This window comes from Myxozyma melibiosi (genome assembly GCF_037950935.1).
Source record: "Myxozyma melibiosi strain Phaff 52-87 chromosome Unknown BZA70scaffold_1, whole genome shotgun sequence".
In the NCBI taxonomy this organism is placed as follows: domain Eukaryota; kingdom Fungi; phylum Ascomycota; class Lipomycetes; order Lipomycetales; family Lipomycetaceae; genus Myxozyma; species Myxozyma melibiosi.
The window spans coordinates 1,174,635-1,191,021 of record NW_027042915.1 but is presented as its reverse complement, the minus strand read 5'-3'; the positions used below and the strand labels follow the sequence as shown (position 1 = coordinate 1,191,021).

At 54.6% G+C, this 16,387-nt stretch overlaps 8 protein-coding genes across 8 annotated transcripts; 2 read left to right on the top strand and 6 right to left on the bottom strand.

Moving 5' to 3' along the window:
- Positions 1–871: 871 nt before the first annotated feature.
- On the bottom strand, positions 872–2,596 carry BZA70DRAFT_233398 (major facilitator superfamily domain-containing protein; the record flags this gene model as incomplete). Its single annotated transcript, XM_064910257.1, has 3 exons — positions 872–2,082; positions 2,139–2,445; positions 2,504–2,596. The coding sequence occupies 3 exons, from the start codon at positions 2,594–2,596 to the stop codon at positions 872–874; spliced, it is 1,611 nt and encodes a 536-aa protein (XP_064770523.1).
- Positions 2,597–3,014: 418 nt separating this feature from the next.
- BZA70DRAFT_15837 (histidine phosphatase superfamily) lies at positions 3,015–4,861 on the bottom strand. Its single transcript, XM_064909763.1, has 2 exons — positions 3,808–4,861; positions 3,015–3,749 (listed from the first exon to the last, which is right to left on the bottom strand). The coding sequence occupies exons 1-2, from the start codon at positions 4,671–4,673 to the stop codon at positions 3,206–3,208; spliced, it is 1,410 nt and encodes a 469-aa protein (XP_064770522.1). The 5' UTR covers positions 4,674–4,861; the 3' UTR covers positions 3,015–3,205.
- A 768-nt stretch (positions 4,862–5,629) lies between these two features.
- BZA70DRAFT_264854 (uncharacterized protein) lies at positions 5,630–6,521 on the bottom strand (the record flags this gene model as incomplete). The annotated part of the gene is made up of 2 exons (XM_064910929.1): positions 5,630–5,741; positions 5,806–6,521. The coding sequence occupies 2 exons, from the start codon at positions 6,519–6,521 to the stop codon at positions 5,630–5,632; spliced, it is 828 nt and encodes a 275-aa protein (XP_064770521.1).
- A 1,134-nt stretch (positions 6,522–7,655) lies between these two features.
- Positions 7,656–8,767, bottom strand: BZA70DRAFT_286844 (uncharacterized protein; the record flags this gene model as incomplete). Its single annotated transcript, XM_064913901.1, has 2 exons — positions 7,656–8,486; positions 8,630–8,767. The coding sequence occupies 2 exons, from the start codon at positions 8,765–8,767 to the stop codon at positions 7,656–7,658; spliced, it is 969 nt and encodes a 322-aa protein (XP_064770520.1).
- A 1,064-nt stretch (positions 8,768–9,831) lies between these two features.
- Positions 9,832–10,867, top strand: BZA70DRAFT_15641 (protein-L-isoaspartate O-methyltransferase-like protein). Its single transcript, XM_064909750.1, has 2 exons — positions 9,832–10,447; positions 10,509–10,867. The coding sequence occupies exons 1-2, from the start codon at positions 9,963–9,965 to the stop codon at positions 10,735–10,737; spliced, it is 714 nt and encodes a 237-aa protein (XP_064770519.1). The 5' UTR covers positions 9,832–9,962; the 3' UTR covers positions 10,738–10,867.
- Positions 10,753–12,373, bottom strand: BZA70DRAFT_15593 (autophagy-related E2-like conjugation enzyme ATG3). The gene is made up of 2 exons (XM_064909745.1): positions 12,018–12,373; positions 10,753–11,927 (listed from the first exon to the last, which is right to left on the bottom strand). Exons 1-2 carry the CDS (start codon positions 12,167–12,169, stop codon positions 10,997–10,999), a joined length of 1,083 nt encoding a protein of 360 aa, XP_064770518.1. The 5' UTR covers positions 12,170–12,373; the 3' UTR covers positions 10,753–10,996.
- Positions 12,343–15,053, top strand: BZA70DRAFT_253260 (Phospholipid:diacylglycerol acyltransferase). The gene is made up of 3 exons (XM_064910737.1): positions 12,343–13,441; positions 13,511–13,561; positions 13,614–15,053. The coding sequence occupies exons 1-3, from the start codon at positions 12,791–12,793 to the stop codon at positions 14,931–14,933; spliced, it is 2,022 nt and encodes a 673-aa protein (XP_064770517.1). The 5' UTR covers positions 12,343–12,790; the 3' UTR covers positions 14,934–15,053.
- BZA70DRAFT_271430 (uncharacterized protein) lies at positions 15,054–15,981 on the bottom strand. The gene is made up of 3 exons (XM_064911481.1): positions 15,661–15,981; positions 15,460–15,593; positions 15,054–15,386 (listed from the first exon to the last, which is right to left on the bottom strand). Exons 1-3 carry the CDS (start codon positions 15,795–15,797, stop codon positions 15,235–15,237), a joined length of 423 nt encoding a protein of 140 aa, XP_064770516.1. The 5' UTR covers positions 15,798–15,981; the 3' UTR covers positions 15,054–15,234.
- Between the last annotated feature and the right edge of the window lie 406 nt (positions 15,982–16,387).

Genomic DNA, 16,387 nt, shown 5'->3' with positions numbered 1-16,387 from the left:
CTGCGCTGTATATCCAACGACTTGCGCAGCCGCGACACGTACCTAAAGCACACACGCACGCACGCACTCTCTCATGCACGCGGGTGCATGTGTGCATGCATGCACGTCCATGTATTAACTATGCGAGTACACCTCTGCTCTGCTGGTCTTTCTCCCTCCCTCCATCGCAGCCAGCCTAATCAGGCAAAACCACCATCTCTTCCTGGTCTCCGCTCGTCAGACTCCGTTTCGCACGCAACAACCCCTCTCGTCCTCACCATCCTCCCATCTCCTCCTTTTCGCCCTCGAATTCACAACACTACCACAGACGAGAAAGAGATATAATCAGATACCGGAAGCGAACCCTGCCGCGCTCGCAATGCAGGAAACAACACTGCCTACCCCTTTTTCGCTGCATCGCAAGATTCATACCCAGCCGTGATTTTTTCATTTTCTAGCACGTCTCTTTCTTCTCCTCGCTTTCCTAGCGACAGATTGCTTCTCGGTCTATGCGCGCCTGTGCTGCGTATGCGTGTGCGTGCGCGCGGGCTTGTGGTAATGCTATTCAATCTGACTGTCACATGCGTGGTCGATATGTCACGCTTGTTTCTGACTTTTTCACGACTTTGTGTTTGCTAGTTGCTTTCGATTGGTATATATCTACTGTTTGTTTACCATCAGTAGTCTAGAAAGGGAGATGCGTGTCTATCGAGAGAGCATTCATCGACTGCAGAACTGTGGTGTTATCTCACAGCACTACTCAATGTGACATCTTCCTGTATATTTCTTGTCATCTACCTGCCTTCCTCAAACACGCCGCCATTACAATCTCCTTACATACTCCAAAAACACCCAACCAAAATAAACTATCAAAATCAACCCCCTTTCCTACTCACACATTCCGCCCCGCTTCCACATCCTCGTTCTCCTCACCACCCTCCTCCTCCTCCTCCTCCTGCTCGTCAAAGATATCCTCGAGCTTGATTTGATCCGGCGTCTTAATCTTCGTGCTCAGATACGCCGCAACCAACGCGCCGAACCCACTCAGTCTAAAGATCCAGACTATGCTGTTATCCCCCGCGTCGCCCCGTCCCGGCTTGGCCAGTAACTTGAACAGAATGCTCGACCCCAGCGAACTCAGCACCTGCGGCAACGACACAAACACGTTGTGCACACCCATGATAATACCCGCCTCGTGCTCGTACTTGTAAATCATCGACGGATGCCTCAGCTTCGCCTTCACCCGCGCCACGTCCTCCGCGATCAGCGCAAACGGCGCCCACAGCGCGTGCGCCCACGGAATCCCCAGCAGCGTGATCATCACCGACGCCTGCGCGCCCGTGTGGATGAAGAACGTGGAAAACATCGCGGCGGCAAATACGAGATGTGAGAGCATCCACGAGCGCGGCAGCGTCAGCCACTTGATTCGCAGCCGCGACGAGGCCGACGTAGCCGTCTTGGCTGCTGCGTCATTGGGATCAGAGTATGACGGCGCGACGATGAGCGGAAGCACGAGGTTCGCGGTCAGCGACATTATCGAGTACAGAAGTAGCGCGCGGCTGGCGTAGCGCGTGGCTGCTTCCCATAGCTTATCGATCTCGTCGTCCGACAACGGCGGCAGCGAGTTCGCCTCGCGGATATCCATCTGCTCGCGGTAGTACATCTCGCCAACGTACGTGGTGGTATAGAACAGCATCGGGAAATATCCGATCCAGGCAAAGAACTCGGTGTCGCAAATCAGTCGGACCTGGGGGCTCAGACGCGTCACGCCGCGCTTCACTTTAGAGTAAAACTCCGGGATCGAGTACGGATGCGTCTCCTGCTCCACCATCACCGCACCGCTGCCCTCCAGATTCGGATTCCGCTCGTGAATGTAAAGACACGCCAGCCCGACGGAGATGATGAGCGCGAGACTGGCAAAGAAAGCGAGGACTCGGAATTGCGTGTTTCCCAGGAACGGGAACACTTTTGGCAGATCGATCACGCCGAGGATGAAGCCGACAATGTTGCCGGCACCGGTGAGAACGGCTGCAAATGCGTTTGCCGTCTGCTGCTGATGGATCGGCGCGTTGTCGACAATGATTGCTCGCGAACTTGCTTGGACTACACACAAAATTAGCCAGGCCGTCAAAACAACCCACACTGCAATCAGCACTTACCAGTCCCGATAGAAAAGTCAAGCATATAAACCATCAACACCGCAAAAGTCTGCGTGACGACCGTCAAGTTATCGACAAACCATCCAAACAGCACGCGCACAATGTCGATCGACCAGCTGAGCAGAAACAAGCTGAGAATCGTAAAGCAGGTTCCGCCGACCATGAACGGTCTGCGCTTGCCGAACCGCGACTTGCTCGAGTCACTTAGCATGCCCACGATCGGCTGCACAAGTACACCAGAGAGCGGACCAGCGATCCAGACTAGACTCATCAGCGTCTTTGACATTCCGAGCGAGAGTAGGAACGGCTACATATAAATCGTCAGCTTCGCACCTCAGAAAATCACAAGAATAGACCTGACTCACTGTTCCATTGGAAAACTCGGTCGACCAACTAATCTGCAACCCACCGATCGCAAGCGTGAGCAAAAAGATATACCCCATCGACCTCGTCGGCATCCGAAACATCTGCTCCGCAAGTCTCTCGCTCGCGCTCTCGCTCTCGTTCGACCGCGCGCGCAGCATCTCCGCGCCCACATTGCTGTCCGCCAACTGTCGCGAGCTGTTGAAATCCTGAATCAGCGGCGTCGATACACCGGAGTCGTACTCCTCATCGCTGCTCGTGCGCGCGGGGTGGGCTTTGTTGTGCGTGTCGATGGAGGAGGACAGAGGATCTGGATCGGCGCGTCCGCTGGGGCCACTTGCGTCCGATGCCATCTGTATCTCAATTCAACCAAAAAAAGAAGCGATTATAACGCTTTTCTATGCAAGAAGTACAGAAACCAAAAGAAATACAACCAAAACCGAGGTCGAAATGCAGCGTGCAATCAGCAGAATGTGGAGAGAGCGGCAGATAAATCGAGATTCCTTGGATGATTCCATTAACGGGATCCTGTGACTTGATGTGACTTTATGTGACCTAAAAGTGAGTCGACCTTTGTGTGGAGCAGCGCAGGGTCAGTGCATCGGTTTAGATTTCTCGCTAATTTCTTAGCCTGCGGAGTTATCAGATGTCATTGTATTCTACTTTGTTCATTATGATAGAGAAGAGGGTTCTAAGCAGGTTGACTACATGGTGCAGTACTTGTACACCTTCTCGCCGTTGACGCCGACCAGATCCTCGAGGTACGCGATGAACGTCTCGACCTCGACCATATCCAAGACGCCCATCGGCGTCTGCGTCGACAACGGCTGGCCGCCGTACAGCACGCGGATGTAGTTCTGGCTCGAGTTATCCTTCCGCCACAGCTCAAAGACAACCTCGGAGCCCATACCCGGCCAGCGGAGGAAGTCGATCTGCAGCGCGGCGAGCAGCGAGGAAAGCGAGCCGTCGTGCGCGACGTTGTGGCGGTAGATTGACGAGCGGGTGCCGTCGAGCTTGCCCTTGAGGTGGGCGACGAGCTCGGCGATGAAGGCGCCGTAGTGGGTTGCGCCGTAGACGGTCGAGTTAGCGGCTTGGCGGAAGATGTAGTTGTACTCGTAGTCGCCGAGGCGGAAGACTTGCTCTGCCATCTCCTGCGTTACGCACTGAGACGAGTTGGTTACGTTGCAGGGGAGCGGCAGCTGGTGGCAGGTGCGGGAAGAGAGGTTGTCAAAGTAGTGATCGAACCACCTGTAGATGCGTTAGTACGGTCACTAAAACCCGATGAACAAAACAATTTAGAACATACGAGTGCCAGTCGTCATCAGTAGAATCAACACCAGAGATCGCATCAAGCTCATCAAACAAGTCCTGCGACATGTTGATGTGCTTGTACCAAGCATCAGTATCCTGGTACGCCGAGCGCACGTCGTCAGCCCACGAACACGAGTATCCCGGCTCGAGCGAGTCCTGCGACGCGACCTGCTGGTACACGGCGAAATCCGACGAATCCGGGTACAGGCCCTTGATGAGCGCCGCCGCGACCTGCGACGTGATCTCGTTGTTTGTGACGCGGACGCTCATGGTCGTGGGATCGAACTCGGTCGGCAAGAACTTGAGCTTGTCGCCGTAGACAGACCAGATATCCCGCCCGTGCTGGGCCGAGTCCGTCAGGCCGCCGTACGAGATCTGCGGGAACTGGCAGGTCGAGTTGAAGCCGTTGTCGACAAACATCATCGGGTTATCCTCGTCGACGTAGTCCTTCCACCAGATCGACGTGCTCTCGACGCCGTTCTTGGTCGCGGCGTAGAAAAACATCTTGGTGTTGTCGCACGACAGCGGGATGTCCTCCTTCGGAAACAGGTTGGACGCGTACGGCGTGCGCTTGTGGTGCCGGTGGATGACCTCGAGGTACTCGAGCGAGTAGCCGGTGGGAACTTTGTACTCGCGCGCGCGGACGTGCGGCATGTTGCAGTAGTTGTAGGCGCCGTAGTCGACGTCGGCGACGGTCGACGAGTTGTAGTATCCGCCGTTGGTGCCGGACGAGGACGAGAAGGCGGCATCGAGGTCGTTGAATGAGTTGTTGACGGGCGCGTAGTGTGTGATGCCGTCGAAGGTGTACGCCGAGACGGCGGCCGCGCACGCCAGGAGTGTCGAGAAGTGCGAGAGGGCCATTGCGATTAGCTGATGGAGAATGAGCAATCGAGTTGATGAGGAGAGAAGAGCGATTGGAGAGGAGAGCAATTGAATCAGGCTGGTCTCTCGCCGGACAACAGTCCTCTTATAGACCAGCAATCTCGACGGGCGCCTCGAACGCCTGACAGCCAGAGCTCAGCGTACCGACCCCGATATCTCGGACCACATCAGGCATTTAGCAGTCGCGATTGGCCAACAAAAGCAGAATCAGATAAAGTACACTTAATCCGGATAAATAAGGCCTCGAGTCCGTCGGCGGCAGCGTCGCGGCCCGCCAGAGCACAGACGCAGCGAGGTGGTGAAAACACCGCACGTGGTGCTCTTCATAGGACGGAGGTCTGGGGTTCGTGAGCGATCAGGCCCACCGCCGCACGGACTCAGAGTCTGACCTCGCGTGGGCTCTCGTGATTTCTAATTTCCGGCGCGGTCTGGAAAGTGGTGGGTTGAACTGAGCAATTGAATGAGAGGGTGATGAACACGAGGTGAGGTGCAGGGGGGTGCAGGTGCTGGCTGAGTGGAGTGGAGTGGTCTTGATCTGGACGTGCATCTAATTTACACTACGTGCTGCCAGTCTACTCTCGCTGTTATTTTTACATGGAAGATTTAATGTGTATTAACAAGTCAACAAGCCAATGAGAAAACAGAACTTTAAAAACAAAACATTTATCGCCGGCTCCCATACGCCTCTGTCAAACAAAATCGGTACAAAACGTGGAGAACAAGGAGAAAAGAGTACCATGGAGTCAAAAACCAGACTGAAGCCATGCCAGATGGCTATTGGTGCTGCAAATAAACTTGACTGAGCTGGCACTCGGCAAGGATGACGTAGGTCCAGATGATGTACTGTCCTGATGGAATAGTGTACAGGAATTATACGCACTCTCCGTGGAAAGGGTGAGGAAATACAAAGTGGACGATAATAGACTGTGAGGGAATCATGAGCGCGAGCGGCCGCGGCTGTCATCGACTGCTAGCGAGTCGCCTGAGCGCTGCCGCGATCTCTGAAGCGAGAAATCAAGCTGTCGTTTTGTGTACTGCGATATTATCCTAGAGAGAACCTTGAGTCAGTATTATTCAACAGATCAAAGAGAGAAAATAGAGGTCAACGTACTTTGCGTATTCGATTCGCGCACGAACGGTATCATCCACCTCGCCGTCGTCGCAGAAAGGCTCGGTACTCAGACCAGGGTCATCAGCAGGGTGATCGTCGCTGTCGACTGCGCCGTTCAGCGCGCGGTCTGCGTCTGCGTCGTCAGACATGGGGTTCATGGCCGCTACCATGTACGTGAGATCGTCGACCGAGGTCGCGGCGTCGACCTCGTGGGAGGAGGATATGGATGCTGTTGTCATGGTGGAGGACGAAGGGGCGTGCGTGTATGCTGATATAGAGGAATCTGCAGAGCGAGCGGGAGGAGAGGAAGGAGTGGGTGAGGATGCGAGCGAGGATTCAGCAGGAGGAGGAGGAGGGGGGTGGGCGGTGATTTTTGAGTCAGCAGACGGAGGCGGCGGGGACGGTAATGACGGAGAAGGCACGGGCGAGGAGCTACCGGTGTCGGAGGCGGTAGAGTACTCGAGGTCAATGACCGGCATTGGCTGGGCTATCAGAGGATTGTGCGGATCAGCGAGAAAGCGATCGTGAGGACGTGGACGGGGTGGACGAGGCAGAAGCGGACGGACGAGGCAGTGCCATGGATATCCACAGGCAGAAGAGGAAGAAGGTATAAGAACGCAGCAACGGCTTCGCAGGACTCGGGCTCGAGGAGATGTGGTTCGAGGGAGGGAAGCAGAGCAGCGCAGAGCAGAGCGGGAACCGAAAAACTGCGTCATCGCCGCACCCGCCTCACGCTCGCCTCACGTGCGTGTAGCTGGCATTACGTCATTGCTCCCCGGTCTGTGTCCGCTGCCTCTGCCGTCTGGTCCGGTGCGGATTGCAGGTTGCAGGTTGCAGTTCTTTTGTGCTTTTTATATTCACTGTTTAATAGTCTGCATGTAAGCACCAGGAAGAAGGAGAGGCAGCGGCCTGGCCGGGCTCGATGAGTCTCCGGCGGCCGAAGCGAGGCTGCTTGGCGGGTTGCTGTGAGTATTTTGCTGCACCGCCGTCGTTGTTCGCTTTATGACTCAATCTGCGTCAGCTTTACAAAGACATTCTTGTCTGGTTCTTGTTTATCCAATTGTGCCTCTGCAACTGGCACCGCTGGCGGTCCGGGAAGGGCTGCATCAATGCACTTGTTCGGGTTGGCACGTGATGATTAGATACGATGACGTCAGGTACCAGATTTGAAGGAGGTTGGTTATCGGTATTAGATCTGGTGTTGATGATATATAGAATTTGTATATAGTTGATTCTCGTAGTTGCTGGTTGTAGTAGAAGTAACTGGCAGTGAAGTGAACAGAAGAAGTGGTTGTTCCTGCACCGAACGACTTCGAGATCGATAGCAGATCTCCACCGCTCTCTTCTCGACTACTTTCTTCTCGACCCCGTCTTCTTTTACATTCGTTTGACTAAAACCTCAACTGTCTGTCAAAATTGAGCAAGTCTAGTGAGTTAGAAGTTAGAAGACTGCATGACGTCAATAAGTCTGCGCATTTTGCTGTTTCCTCTAATCTCGTCAACAGTTGTAGTAGATTGATTAAGTTATAGTAGAATAGATCACTATGGCAATATACAATTCTTATAAACACATTCGCAAAATCAAACTTCATCACCATCCTCTCTCCCCTTTTCCTTCTCCTTTCCTTCTCTTCCGCCAAAAAAATAGGTAATAAAGACGAATATACAATCCATCGCACAAACTTTCTCTCTTCCTCCGGCTCTTGCACGCATCTCTGTCAAACCTGTACAAATAACTAAACATTAAAACAAACGCCGGTTCCCGTCTTTTCACCCAGCCTACGCCAGCGACCAAAACCAAAAAAAAAAAAAACTTATGATATGATATGTATATAGAAAAAAGCCGCTCTCTAGACAATCTGCGACTGCTGCAAGGGATGTCCGCTGCTGGTGCTGCTGCTGTTGTTGTTACTGTTCGACTGCTGGCTATTGAACGTACCCGGCGAGCATCCTCGCGAAAGCGTAGACACAGCAGGCGACCGCGTCCGTCGCGAAGAGTATCCGTTCGCAGGCCTCGACGCGCTGTACTTTGCTATCCGCTGCTGCTGATCGAGCTCGAGCCGGCGCAGCGTATCCTCAAGATTGCTAATCTGGATACTGAGCTCGTCAATCACGCTGTCGCGCGCCTGCAGGTCCATATCGCGCTGCTCCGCCCGCAGCCGCATCGCCTCGCCCGACGCCTTGCGCGCAAGCTCCGCACCAAGCTCCTTTGCGTCCTCGACCTCGCGGCAGAGCTCGGCCGCGCGCGACGACTCCCGCTGGTAGTCGACCCGGACCTGGTCGGCCTCGTCGGAGTTTTTCTTGACTTTGACCTGCAGCTCGGCGACCTCGGTCTGCAGCGTGTCCTGCAGCACGCTCAGGCTGCTGATGTCTGCCGAAATCGCCTGATCGTTGCCGTTCGCCTGATCCGCCAGCGTTTTCGCAGCTGCGTCCTGGCGGATCGTGAGCTTGCTGAACTGCTCTAGCAACCTCTTTTCCTCGTTCTCGCCCCGCGTCGCGCGCTTCTCGGTCTGGTTCGCGACCACCTCTGCCGCGCGCAGCGTCTTGATCTCGGCGCCTATGGCGTCGCCGTAGTTTTCGAACCGCTCGAGCAGGTCGCAGTGGGTTTCTTTGAACGTGCTGAGTTCCTTGTCGATCTTTGAAAGGCGCTCGTTTGTTTCTTGTAGGTCGTGGCGGAGGTTCTGGAGGGGGGTAGAACATCAGTAAGCTATTATTAAGACTTAAGGTTGCTGTTTTCCGTCTTTCTCTTTCACTTTAAGCGACGCCGTGGAGAGACACAGAGCGGCAATAACATCAAGAAAGGAAAAATAGAACAGAGACATACCTTGATCATGCTGTTGTGGTCGATAAGTCGCTCGAGCGAGGTCTCGCCTAAAGGCTCGGATTTGATAGTCAACGAGCGCTTGGTGTGGGGGGCGTAGACGTCCTCGACGGGTTCGTTGAGGATCGAGCGCAAGTCCATGACGGACGCGACGCGCTTCTGGCGAGCGTCGTCGGGGGGTGGGTATTGTTGTGGGTATTGTTGTGGTAGTGGTGGTGGTGGTGGGGCGGGAGGGAGAGGGTGCTGTTGTGGGAGCGGGGGAGGGTGAAGGGGTCGTGACCGGGGGTCGATGGTGGTGGAGTAGGAGAAGGCAGGGTACATGGTGAGTGGTAGTGAAGTAGAGAGAACAGCAGAGACAGAGAGAAGAGGAGTAGTGAGCGCGGGAAGTAGAAGAGGAGGAAGAGGAAGGAAGAGAAGGTGGATAGAGGAAAGGAAGAGGAAGAGAGGACTATGATAATAGAGCTCCGAGCGCCGCGCCAGTGTCCTCGGAACCAAATCCTCGCTCTCTGTCTCTGGTCCAGCTGCCCTGTTTTTGTCTACTATTATTTCGTGTCTACGTCTGTTTATTGAATAGTACTTCTATCTCTTCTATAAATCTACAGACAACTCCCCGAACCGGCTATCACCACCACCTGCGCTGCTCGACAGGGCTCAAGTACCGACGCCAGGCAAACTAAACCTAAATCCGGTCCGCGGATCTCAGGAAACAGAGCCCCTACGCCGCCGTGTGTCTCGGCAGAGGCTCGTGAACTGCTGCTGCGAGAAGTGTTCTTCTGTTCTTATTCTCTGCTTCTCGAGGACATTTTATGATACGTCGGCAGCCCGGGCCGACAGGGTCGATCGCGGTGGTGGCGGAGGAGGCGGCGGCGTGGCTGGTCCGAAGAGAGTAGTAGTACTATGCTCCTGTTCTCTGCTCTTCCAGATCTGTTGTTTGTTTACAGTATATTTAGATACTGTATACACAATACATACAATATACACAAAATACACACTAGAGAGAACTTCAAAAGAAGCCCGGGGACAGCTGCAGAAGAGTCGACTCGACAACAGCAGCGTATGCACGGCCCGTCATAAATCACTATTCACACCGCTCGCTCAGAGCTCAGCAGCACCTGCACTTCTTCTCTTCTCAAACTCCTCTTTTTGTCTCCTCTTCTCTATGTATTCATTCTTCTGATCTCCTACTTCATCTCCTTTCCTACCTCATTCTGCTCTGCTGGAATACTTCCGCCTGTCTCGCGTAATCAGTTTATCCGAAGTCACGTGATACCAAGAGATCTACAATCTCCCTCGTTGATCTATCGCTCGTTCACAAGATCCATATGAACCAAAAAGCATGGCCTGGCGATGTTCGGCGTCGACGAACGCGAAACTGGTCGACAACCTCGCGGCCGCGCAACTGCTGAGCACGTCCCGCGTCATCGACGCATTCAAAGCCACCGACCGCGGCCTGTTCTCCCCCCGCAGGCCGTACGAAGACGCGCCCCAGTACCTGGGCTACGGGGCGACCATCTCCGCGCCCCACATGCACGCCGTCGCGGTCGAGTCGCTGCATGAGTATCTTTATCCCGGTGCGGCCGCGCTGGATATCGGGTCTGGATCGGGGTATTTGCTCGCCGTGATGGCGAAGCTGGTCATGCCTGGCGGAAAGGTCTGCGGGATCGAGCATATCAGGGAGTTGAACGATGCCGCTGTCGAGAGATTTCTCAGCTCCGAAGGCGAGCAGGGAAATTCCTGGATAAAGAACGGCGACGTTGTGTTTTGGACCGGCGACGGGCGCAAGGGGTGGCCGGATCCTGAGATCAAGTTTGATGCTATCCAGTATCTCTCTCTCCCTCGTTCTTCATCTTCACTCCACACCCAGCTAACCTCTACTCTCTAGCGTCGGCGCAGCGATCCCTGTCGTCCCCGAATCTCTGATATCACACCTCAAATCCCCCGGCAAGATGTTTATCCCCGTCGGCGAGGCAGGCGACACGCAGCACATCTACGAAATCGTCAAAGACAGCGCCGGCGTCGTCACGCACAATCGCAAGTTTGGCGTTTCCTACGTCCCGCTCGCGGACGCAGAGTATTACTACTCAAAGGGTGATAATCCGCTCGTCACTTGAATTTTCTTGTTTACGGCGAGTCGGGTGGAAATGTCAGAGGGTGTGCTATTATGATATACAAAACGACATCTTCCCAAATCCCTACTCTGATCATTCACAGCTGGGGCAATAGAAGCCATTCTGCAGTGTAAGCTGACAGTGACTCCCTCAATAAAACAAAAACAAAAATATTAAGAAAAACAAAAAAAAGGTCGCCGCATAAGTAAACAGAAAACACCATCCAGATTAGAGAGTCAAGCGCAAAAAACAAGCAAACACCTTATAACGCCGCCATAGTATTATCATGCTCGATCCCGGGTGTCACGCTCGATATAAATTTGAGGAAAATGACCAAGTACTGATCGACCCGCACCGCCTCCTCTTCCTTCTCCCCGCTCTCGATCTTCTGCTGCTCTGTCGCGATGTCCTCCCACTCCTCCGAATCCAATCCGAGCCCCTGGATACCGGCCATCAAGTCCTCTGGCGCGGAAGAGCCGGAACTCGCGGCGGCGGCGGCCTTGCGTATCCGTCGCTGTCGCGCCTCGGCGCGGGAGAGTAGCATCTTCATGACGCTCGCGTGACGGCAGGGGTGGATCGACACCATCGTTGTGTTTTCGAGAAACGGCGACGTCTCGATCGTTACTGTCTTGTCTTTGTATTCCGAAACAATGTCTTCAAACATCTCCTGTGGCGAGAGAGGCGAGCCTGAGGAGTTGAAGCCTGATAGATACATCTTTGGCACGCGGTAGGAGGTCGAGTATGTGATGTAGAGATTGTATGATCGGTCGGGCAAGGTCGTCGTCGTCGAACTTCCTTCAGCTGCTGTAGACGTCGTTGCTGCTGCTGTTGTCGCAGCAGTTGCAGAGTTTCCGTCAAAATACCCAGGATCCTCATCCTCCATCTCGTCTATATCTAAAATCGAATCCGCGTCGTCCTCGTCGCCGCCGCCTTCCTCAAGCGTGGTCTTGTCGGTCCCTACCGCAGCACCCACCACAGAACTCGCCGCTCCCGACACTGACGCGGTCGCCGATCCGGAGCCGTAGGATATAGTCCAGCCGTCCTCGTCCTCGGTCTCGCCGACGCCGCTCGTGCCGCTCGCGTACTCGCCCGCTGCGGTCTGCGCGCGGACGTGTGACGCGACGTGCTTGGTGACAAGGAACTGCTTGTCTGGTGGGAGGAAGTCGCGCATTTTTGACGCGGGAGCAGAGGACCTATAGTATTGTTAAGAAGGTCAGCTAACAGTCAGTCACCGCGGAGCCGGATACGGCAGGATCTATGGCAGGACGACAAGAGAGGCATACCACGACCAAGTAGGGAACTTGTAGACCAGGTAGTCGCCCGCCAAAACAAACTCCTCAGGCGTGATCTCGCCGGTCTGTTTAAAAGTCGAGACGTGGCTCACGGGCGAGAGATACTCCCGCCACGACGAGATTGTAGATTGCAGACGAAGCATTGATGCGGAATAAGAAGACCGATGTATGCGATGCAAGGACAAAGAACAGGAAACAAGAATTAATAAATATTATGATATAAAAACAAGAAAGAAGAGGCTCTCAGGTTGTTTTAAGACGACATATAAGCCAGCGGAAGCGGATCGGATGGTGCTCTGGTCGCAGATGGGTCGATATCTTTGGCGGAGATCAGCTCGCGGTGGCACCAGCGCACCTTATGTCAGCGTCGTCTCTCAGATAAGGGGTTTGTACGGTAGTTGTGGCTAAGGGTTTTGATCTGCACGTGATATCGTTGATCTCGGGGAGACTGTTTCCTGCTTAAGACCTCACTCGCATACTGCTTCTGTATACACTGCTTCAACTCCTCTTCAACTCCTCTTCAACACCTCCTCACCTCCTCCTCACCTCCACTACCCCGGATCCGCTCTCACGTGCGCATCTCCTCTACCAACGGCAGCCTCGCCCCTGAAAACCCTAATTCTAACTTTTGGCCTCGGCGTCGGTGCCCGGAGCCATCCGACCGACGACCGACGCCTTGCGCCCTTCCTTCCTTCACACATCCTCTCCTCCCTGTCTTTTCCTTCCTGCCTGGATCTCTTCCATTCTCGATCAGACAAGAAAACATGCCTCCCCGCCGCCGCAGAGCTAAGAAGCAGAACCGCGCCGAGGAAACGGACGCGAACGGCGCCGTCGCCGAACCTGTCGGTGCCGTGCCTGTCCAGGAGTCGCCCTCGCCCTCTGACCGCGATTCCACGCCGCCGGCCAGCAGCAGCAGCAGCAGCGGCAAGAAGAAATCCGGTAAAAAACACAGGTCGGGCACCAGCTCGTCTGATCCGGCAGACGCGCCGTCGAAAGACAAGTCCTCGCGCGAGAAAAAGACCGAGAAGAAGCTCAGCCAGAGCAGACGAGTGACCTTCTTCCTCGGCGCCTTGATCGGTATCGCGCTGGCGTGGTACTTTGCCGCGAACCAGCAGCTCGTCTCGCTCGAGGCCCTTGGCGATCTCAATCTTGACTCGCTGCCAAAGTTCATGGAGGACATGCGCGATATGCTGCCGATTGGAATGCTCAAGGAGGCGTCTGACATCCAGAAGAAGGAGCAGTCGAAGGCTAAGAGCGAGTCGTTCGCGGTCGGAAAGGCGATGTATGAAGAAGGATACCGGGCGATGCATCCCGTGGTTATGGTCCCTGGTGTTATCTCGACCGGACTTGAGTCTTGGTCGGTCAAGGACACAAAGGAGTGCGGGTGTGAGACTTATTTCCGAAGACGTCTTTGGGTCAGTAGACCTCGTCAACTTCTTATGTTTTCTCCACTTGATTCTGACATGTACTTTACCTCTATCTAGGGAAGCTGGAGTATGCTACGCTCTATGCTTCTAGACAAAAACTGCTGGCTTGTAAGTGACGTCAAAGTCTTTTCTAGTAGTTGGCATCAACTAACAAACACAGAAACACATCACTCTCGATCCACACACGGGCCTCGATCCCGAAGGCTACAAGATCCGGGCCGCCGACGGCCTCGACGCTGCAGATTTCTTTATCACCGGCTACTGGATCTGGAACAAGATTCTCGAGAACCTGGCCGCGCTCGCGTACGATCCCAACACTATGTACTCGGCCGCCTACGACTGGCGTCTGTCGTACATGGATCTCGAGCGCCGCGACGGATATTTCTCCAAGCTCAAGATGCTCGTCGAGGACAACAAGCGCCGGTTGGGCCAGAAGACTGTGTTTTTGGGACATAGCATGGGGTCGCAGGTGTTTTTCTACTTTTTGAAATGGGCCGAAGCCACGGGGGAGCACTACGGCAACGGCGGGCCGAACTGGGTGAACGACCATATTGACTCGTTTGTAGACATCGCGGGCACGATGCTCGGCACGCCAAAGGCGATCGTCGCGCTTCTGAGCGGAGAGATGAAGGATACCGTGCAGCTGAACGCGCTGGCTGTCTACGGACTCGAGAAGTTTTTCTCACGCGCCGAGCGCGCGTACATGCTGCGCACGTTTCCGGGCGTCGCGAGCATGCTTCCCAAGGGCGGCGACGCGATCTGGGGAGATCTACTGTCGGCGCCGGACGATTTCGGGCATCAGAACATCAGCTTTGGAAACTTCATTCAGTTCAGGGATACGATGTCTACGTTGAGTTCCAAGAACTTGACGGTCGCGGAGAGCATAGACTATCTGTTTACGCAGGCACCCGGTTGGTTCCAGAACCGCGTGCTGGAGAATTACAGCCACGGGCTTGCACGGACGCGCAAGGAGCTCGAGGCTAACAACCAGGATCACACTAAATGGGCCAACCCTCTTGAAGCGGCGCTGCCTTATGCTCCCGATATGAAGATCTACTGCTTCTACGGAGTCGGCAAGGAGACCGAGCGCGCGTACGTGTACCAAGAGGAGAAGGATAAGGACCTCGTCAAGTTGAATGTGACGATCGCGGGCGGCGGTGGCTACGACCCGGTGATCATGGGCGAGGGAGATGGCACGGTGTCGTTGATCACGCACGCAATGTGCCACAAATGGCGCGAGGAAGGCAGTAAATTCAACCCGGGCGGATCGCGCGTGCGGATCGTGGAGATGCTGCACGAGCCCGAGCGGTTCGATCCCCGCGGCGGAGAGAAGTCGGCAGACCATGTTGACATTCTCGGGCGGGCGGAGTTGAACGAGATGATTTTGCGGATTGCGGCCGGGAAGGGCGAGGAGATTGAGGATAGATTTGTTAGCAGATTGCGGGATATTGCAAAGGGCATCGATCTTGGTCCTAACTGAGAAAAAGTAGGACTGAGAAAGAGTGGGAGGTTGTGTAAGATTGAAGGGTTATCAGAGTGTGATTGTGTTTATAGATTGTCTGTTGTTCTGGCTTTCCACCAGCTCTCCTTCTTGTGATTCTATATGTTTAGTATTATTGTATGTACTTTCTTCCACTATAGCTCCGTCAAACTATATACAAGTCGAGACTATATCTCGATGGTGAAAACTCATAACTGCAAGAGAACCCAAAAAGAAAACAAACGCCAAATTCAACAATATTCTTTTTCAGCAAGGCAAAATCTAAGGTTACTGTATGTCTTTAGCGGATCTTGTTGAGCTTGATTTTAGCGAATTCGCCGACGGGGAAAGTCTGCAGCTTGACCGGCTTAGATTGGCTTGCCTCGATGAACTCTGCGAGGATCTCTTCAGATTGTCGGTTCTTCATGTCGATGACGACGGGTGCGCGGTTGGCTAGATAGACGATCGAGAGGTTAGAAAGTGCGATTGAGAGCGGTGGAGAGAAGTCGGGGAGGGGTGAACGTACAGAACTCGGCCCGGAGAACGGAGGGTGCCCGCATGGCTTCTTTCTCGGATGCGGGTTCGGGGATCAGCTTGACCGTCATTGGCACTTCCGGGTTATGGAACTGCAGCGAGGGGAGGTGCTCTTTCCAGAACTTGCTGTAGAGGAGATAAAAAGCAGGTTAGAGAGACGGACGCAGAGAAGAGAGGCAGATACTGTCCTTACCGAGCACCCATATGGCCGTGGCTGTTGCGGATCTTGAACTCGAGCGAGAGCGAGGTCATCTTCGGGACTTCCACCGCTGCTTTCCCCAGCGCGATCTTTTTAAGATGCGCGATCTGTCTCGTGATTCTGCTCGACATTGCTGGTGTGTGAGGAGAGGAGAGAAGAGATGTGAAGACCGGGCCTGTCTGGTCTCCTACCCACTTCTCGAAGAAAATCTCGAAGGCCTATTCCGGGTCCCGGAGTCCAGCGGCCAGAGCACAAACCCCGTGACAGTTTGGTGCGCGTAGAATCCAGAACGCGCGAGAAGGCTGAGTCACGGGACACCCGCCACAGCGCTCGCCATATCGCGAGTTATCTGCTCCTCCGCCGCTTCTCTCTTTGTCCTCGCCATCTGCCTGCGTTTGTTCTTATTCTGCTGCTTCTCTGCCATCGCATCCGCATCTTCTTGCATTCTATTCTTATTGCCACATACTCGCTCTAGCCATGGCCCGTCGCTCTGGCCGCAAGTACACCAGGGTATCTACTTCCTCCGCCTCCGCCTCCGTGATGACCTCCAAGCTGACTTACTCCCCCCCACAGCTACCGCGCAATCCCGCCGGTCAGTCCTCCGCCCGCCCTTCCACCTCCTCCGCCCTCTCCGCCTCCTCCGCCGCTGCCATCACATCTACTCCCGAAGACCCCTCCTCCGCCTCCGCCACCGCCGCCGGCGTGCCCATCTCCCCGCCTC

Coding starts and splice junctions, on each gene's coding strand:
- BZA70DRAFT_271430 (XM_064911481.1), bottom strand. CDS start 15,797: ATGTCGAGCAGAATCACGAGACAGATCGCGCATCTTAAAAAGATCGCG. Junction 15,594..15,660: donor CACGGCCATATGGGTGCTCG/GTAAGGACAGTA, acceptor TCTCCTCTACAG/CAAGTTCTGGAAAGAGCACC. Junction 15,387..15,459: donor CGTTCTCCGGGCCGAGTTCT/GTACGTTCACCC, acceptor TCGTCTATCTAG/CCAACCGCGCACCCGTCGTC.
- BZA70DRAFT_15837 (XM_064909763.1), bottom strand. CDS start 4,673: ATGGCCCTCTCGCACTTCTCGACACTCCTGGCGTGCGCGGCCGCCGTC. Junction 3,750..3,807: donor ACTGATGACGACTGGCACTC/GTATGTTCTAAA, acceptor ACGCATCTACAG/GTGGTTCGATCACTACTTTG.
- BZA70DRAFT_15641 (XM_064909750.1), top strand. CDS start 9,963: ATGGCCTGGCGATGTTCGGCGTCGACGAACGCGAAACTGGTCGACAAC. Junction 10,448..10,508: donor ATCAAGTTTGATGCTATCCA/GTATCTCTCTCT, acceptor TCTACTCTCTAG/CGTCGGCGCAGCGATCCCTG.
- BZA70DRAFT_253260 (XM_064910737.1), top strand. CDS start 12,791: ATGCCTCCCCGCCGCCGCAGAGCTAAGAAGCAGAACCGCGCCGAGGAA. Junction 13,442..13,510: donor ATTTCCGAAGACGTCTTTGG/GTCAGTAGACCT, acceptor ACCTCTATCTAG/GGAAGCTGGAGTATGCTACG. Junction 13,562..13,613: donor TAGACAAAAACTGCTGGCTT/GTAAGTGACGTC, acceptor TAACAAACACAG/AAACACATCACTCTCGATCC.
- BZA70DRAFT_15593 (XM_064909745.1), bottom strand. CDS start 12,169: ATGCTTCGTCTGCAATCTACAATCTCGTCGTGGCGGGAGTATCTCTCG. Junction 11,928..12,017: donor AAGTTCCCTACTTGGTCGTG/GTATGCCTCTCT, acceptor ACAATACTATAG/GTCCTCTGCTCCCGCGTCAA.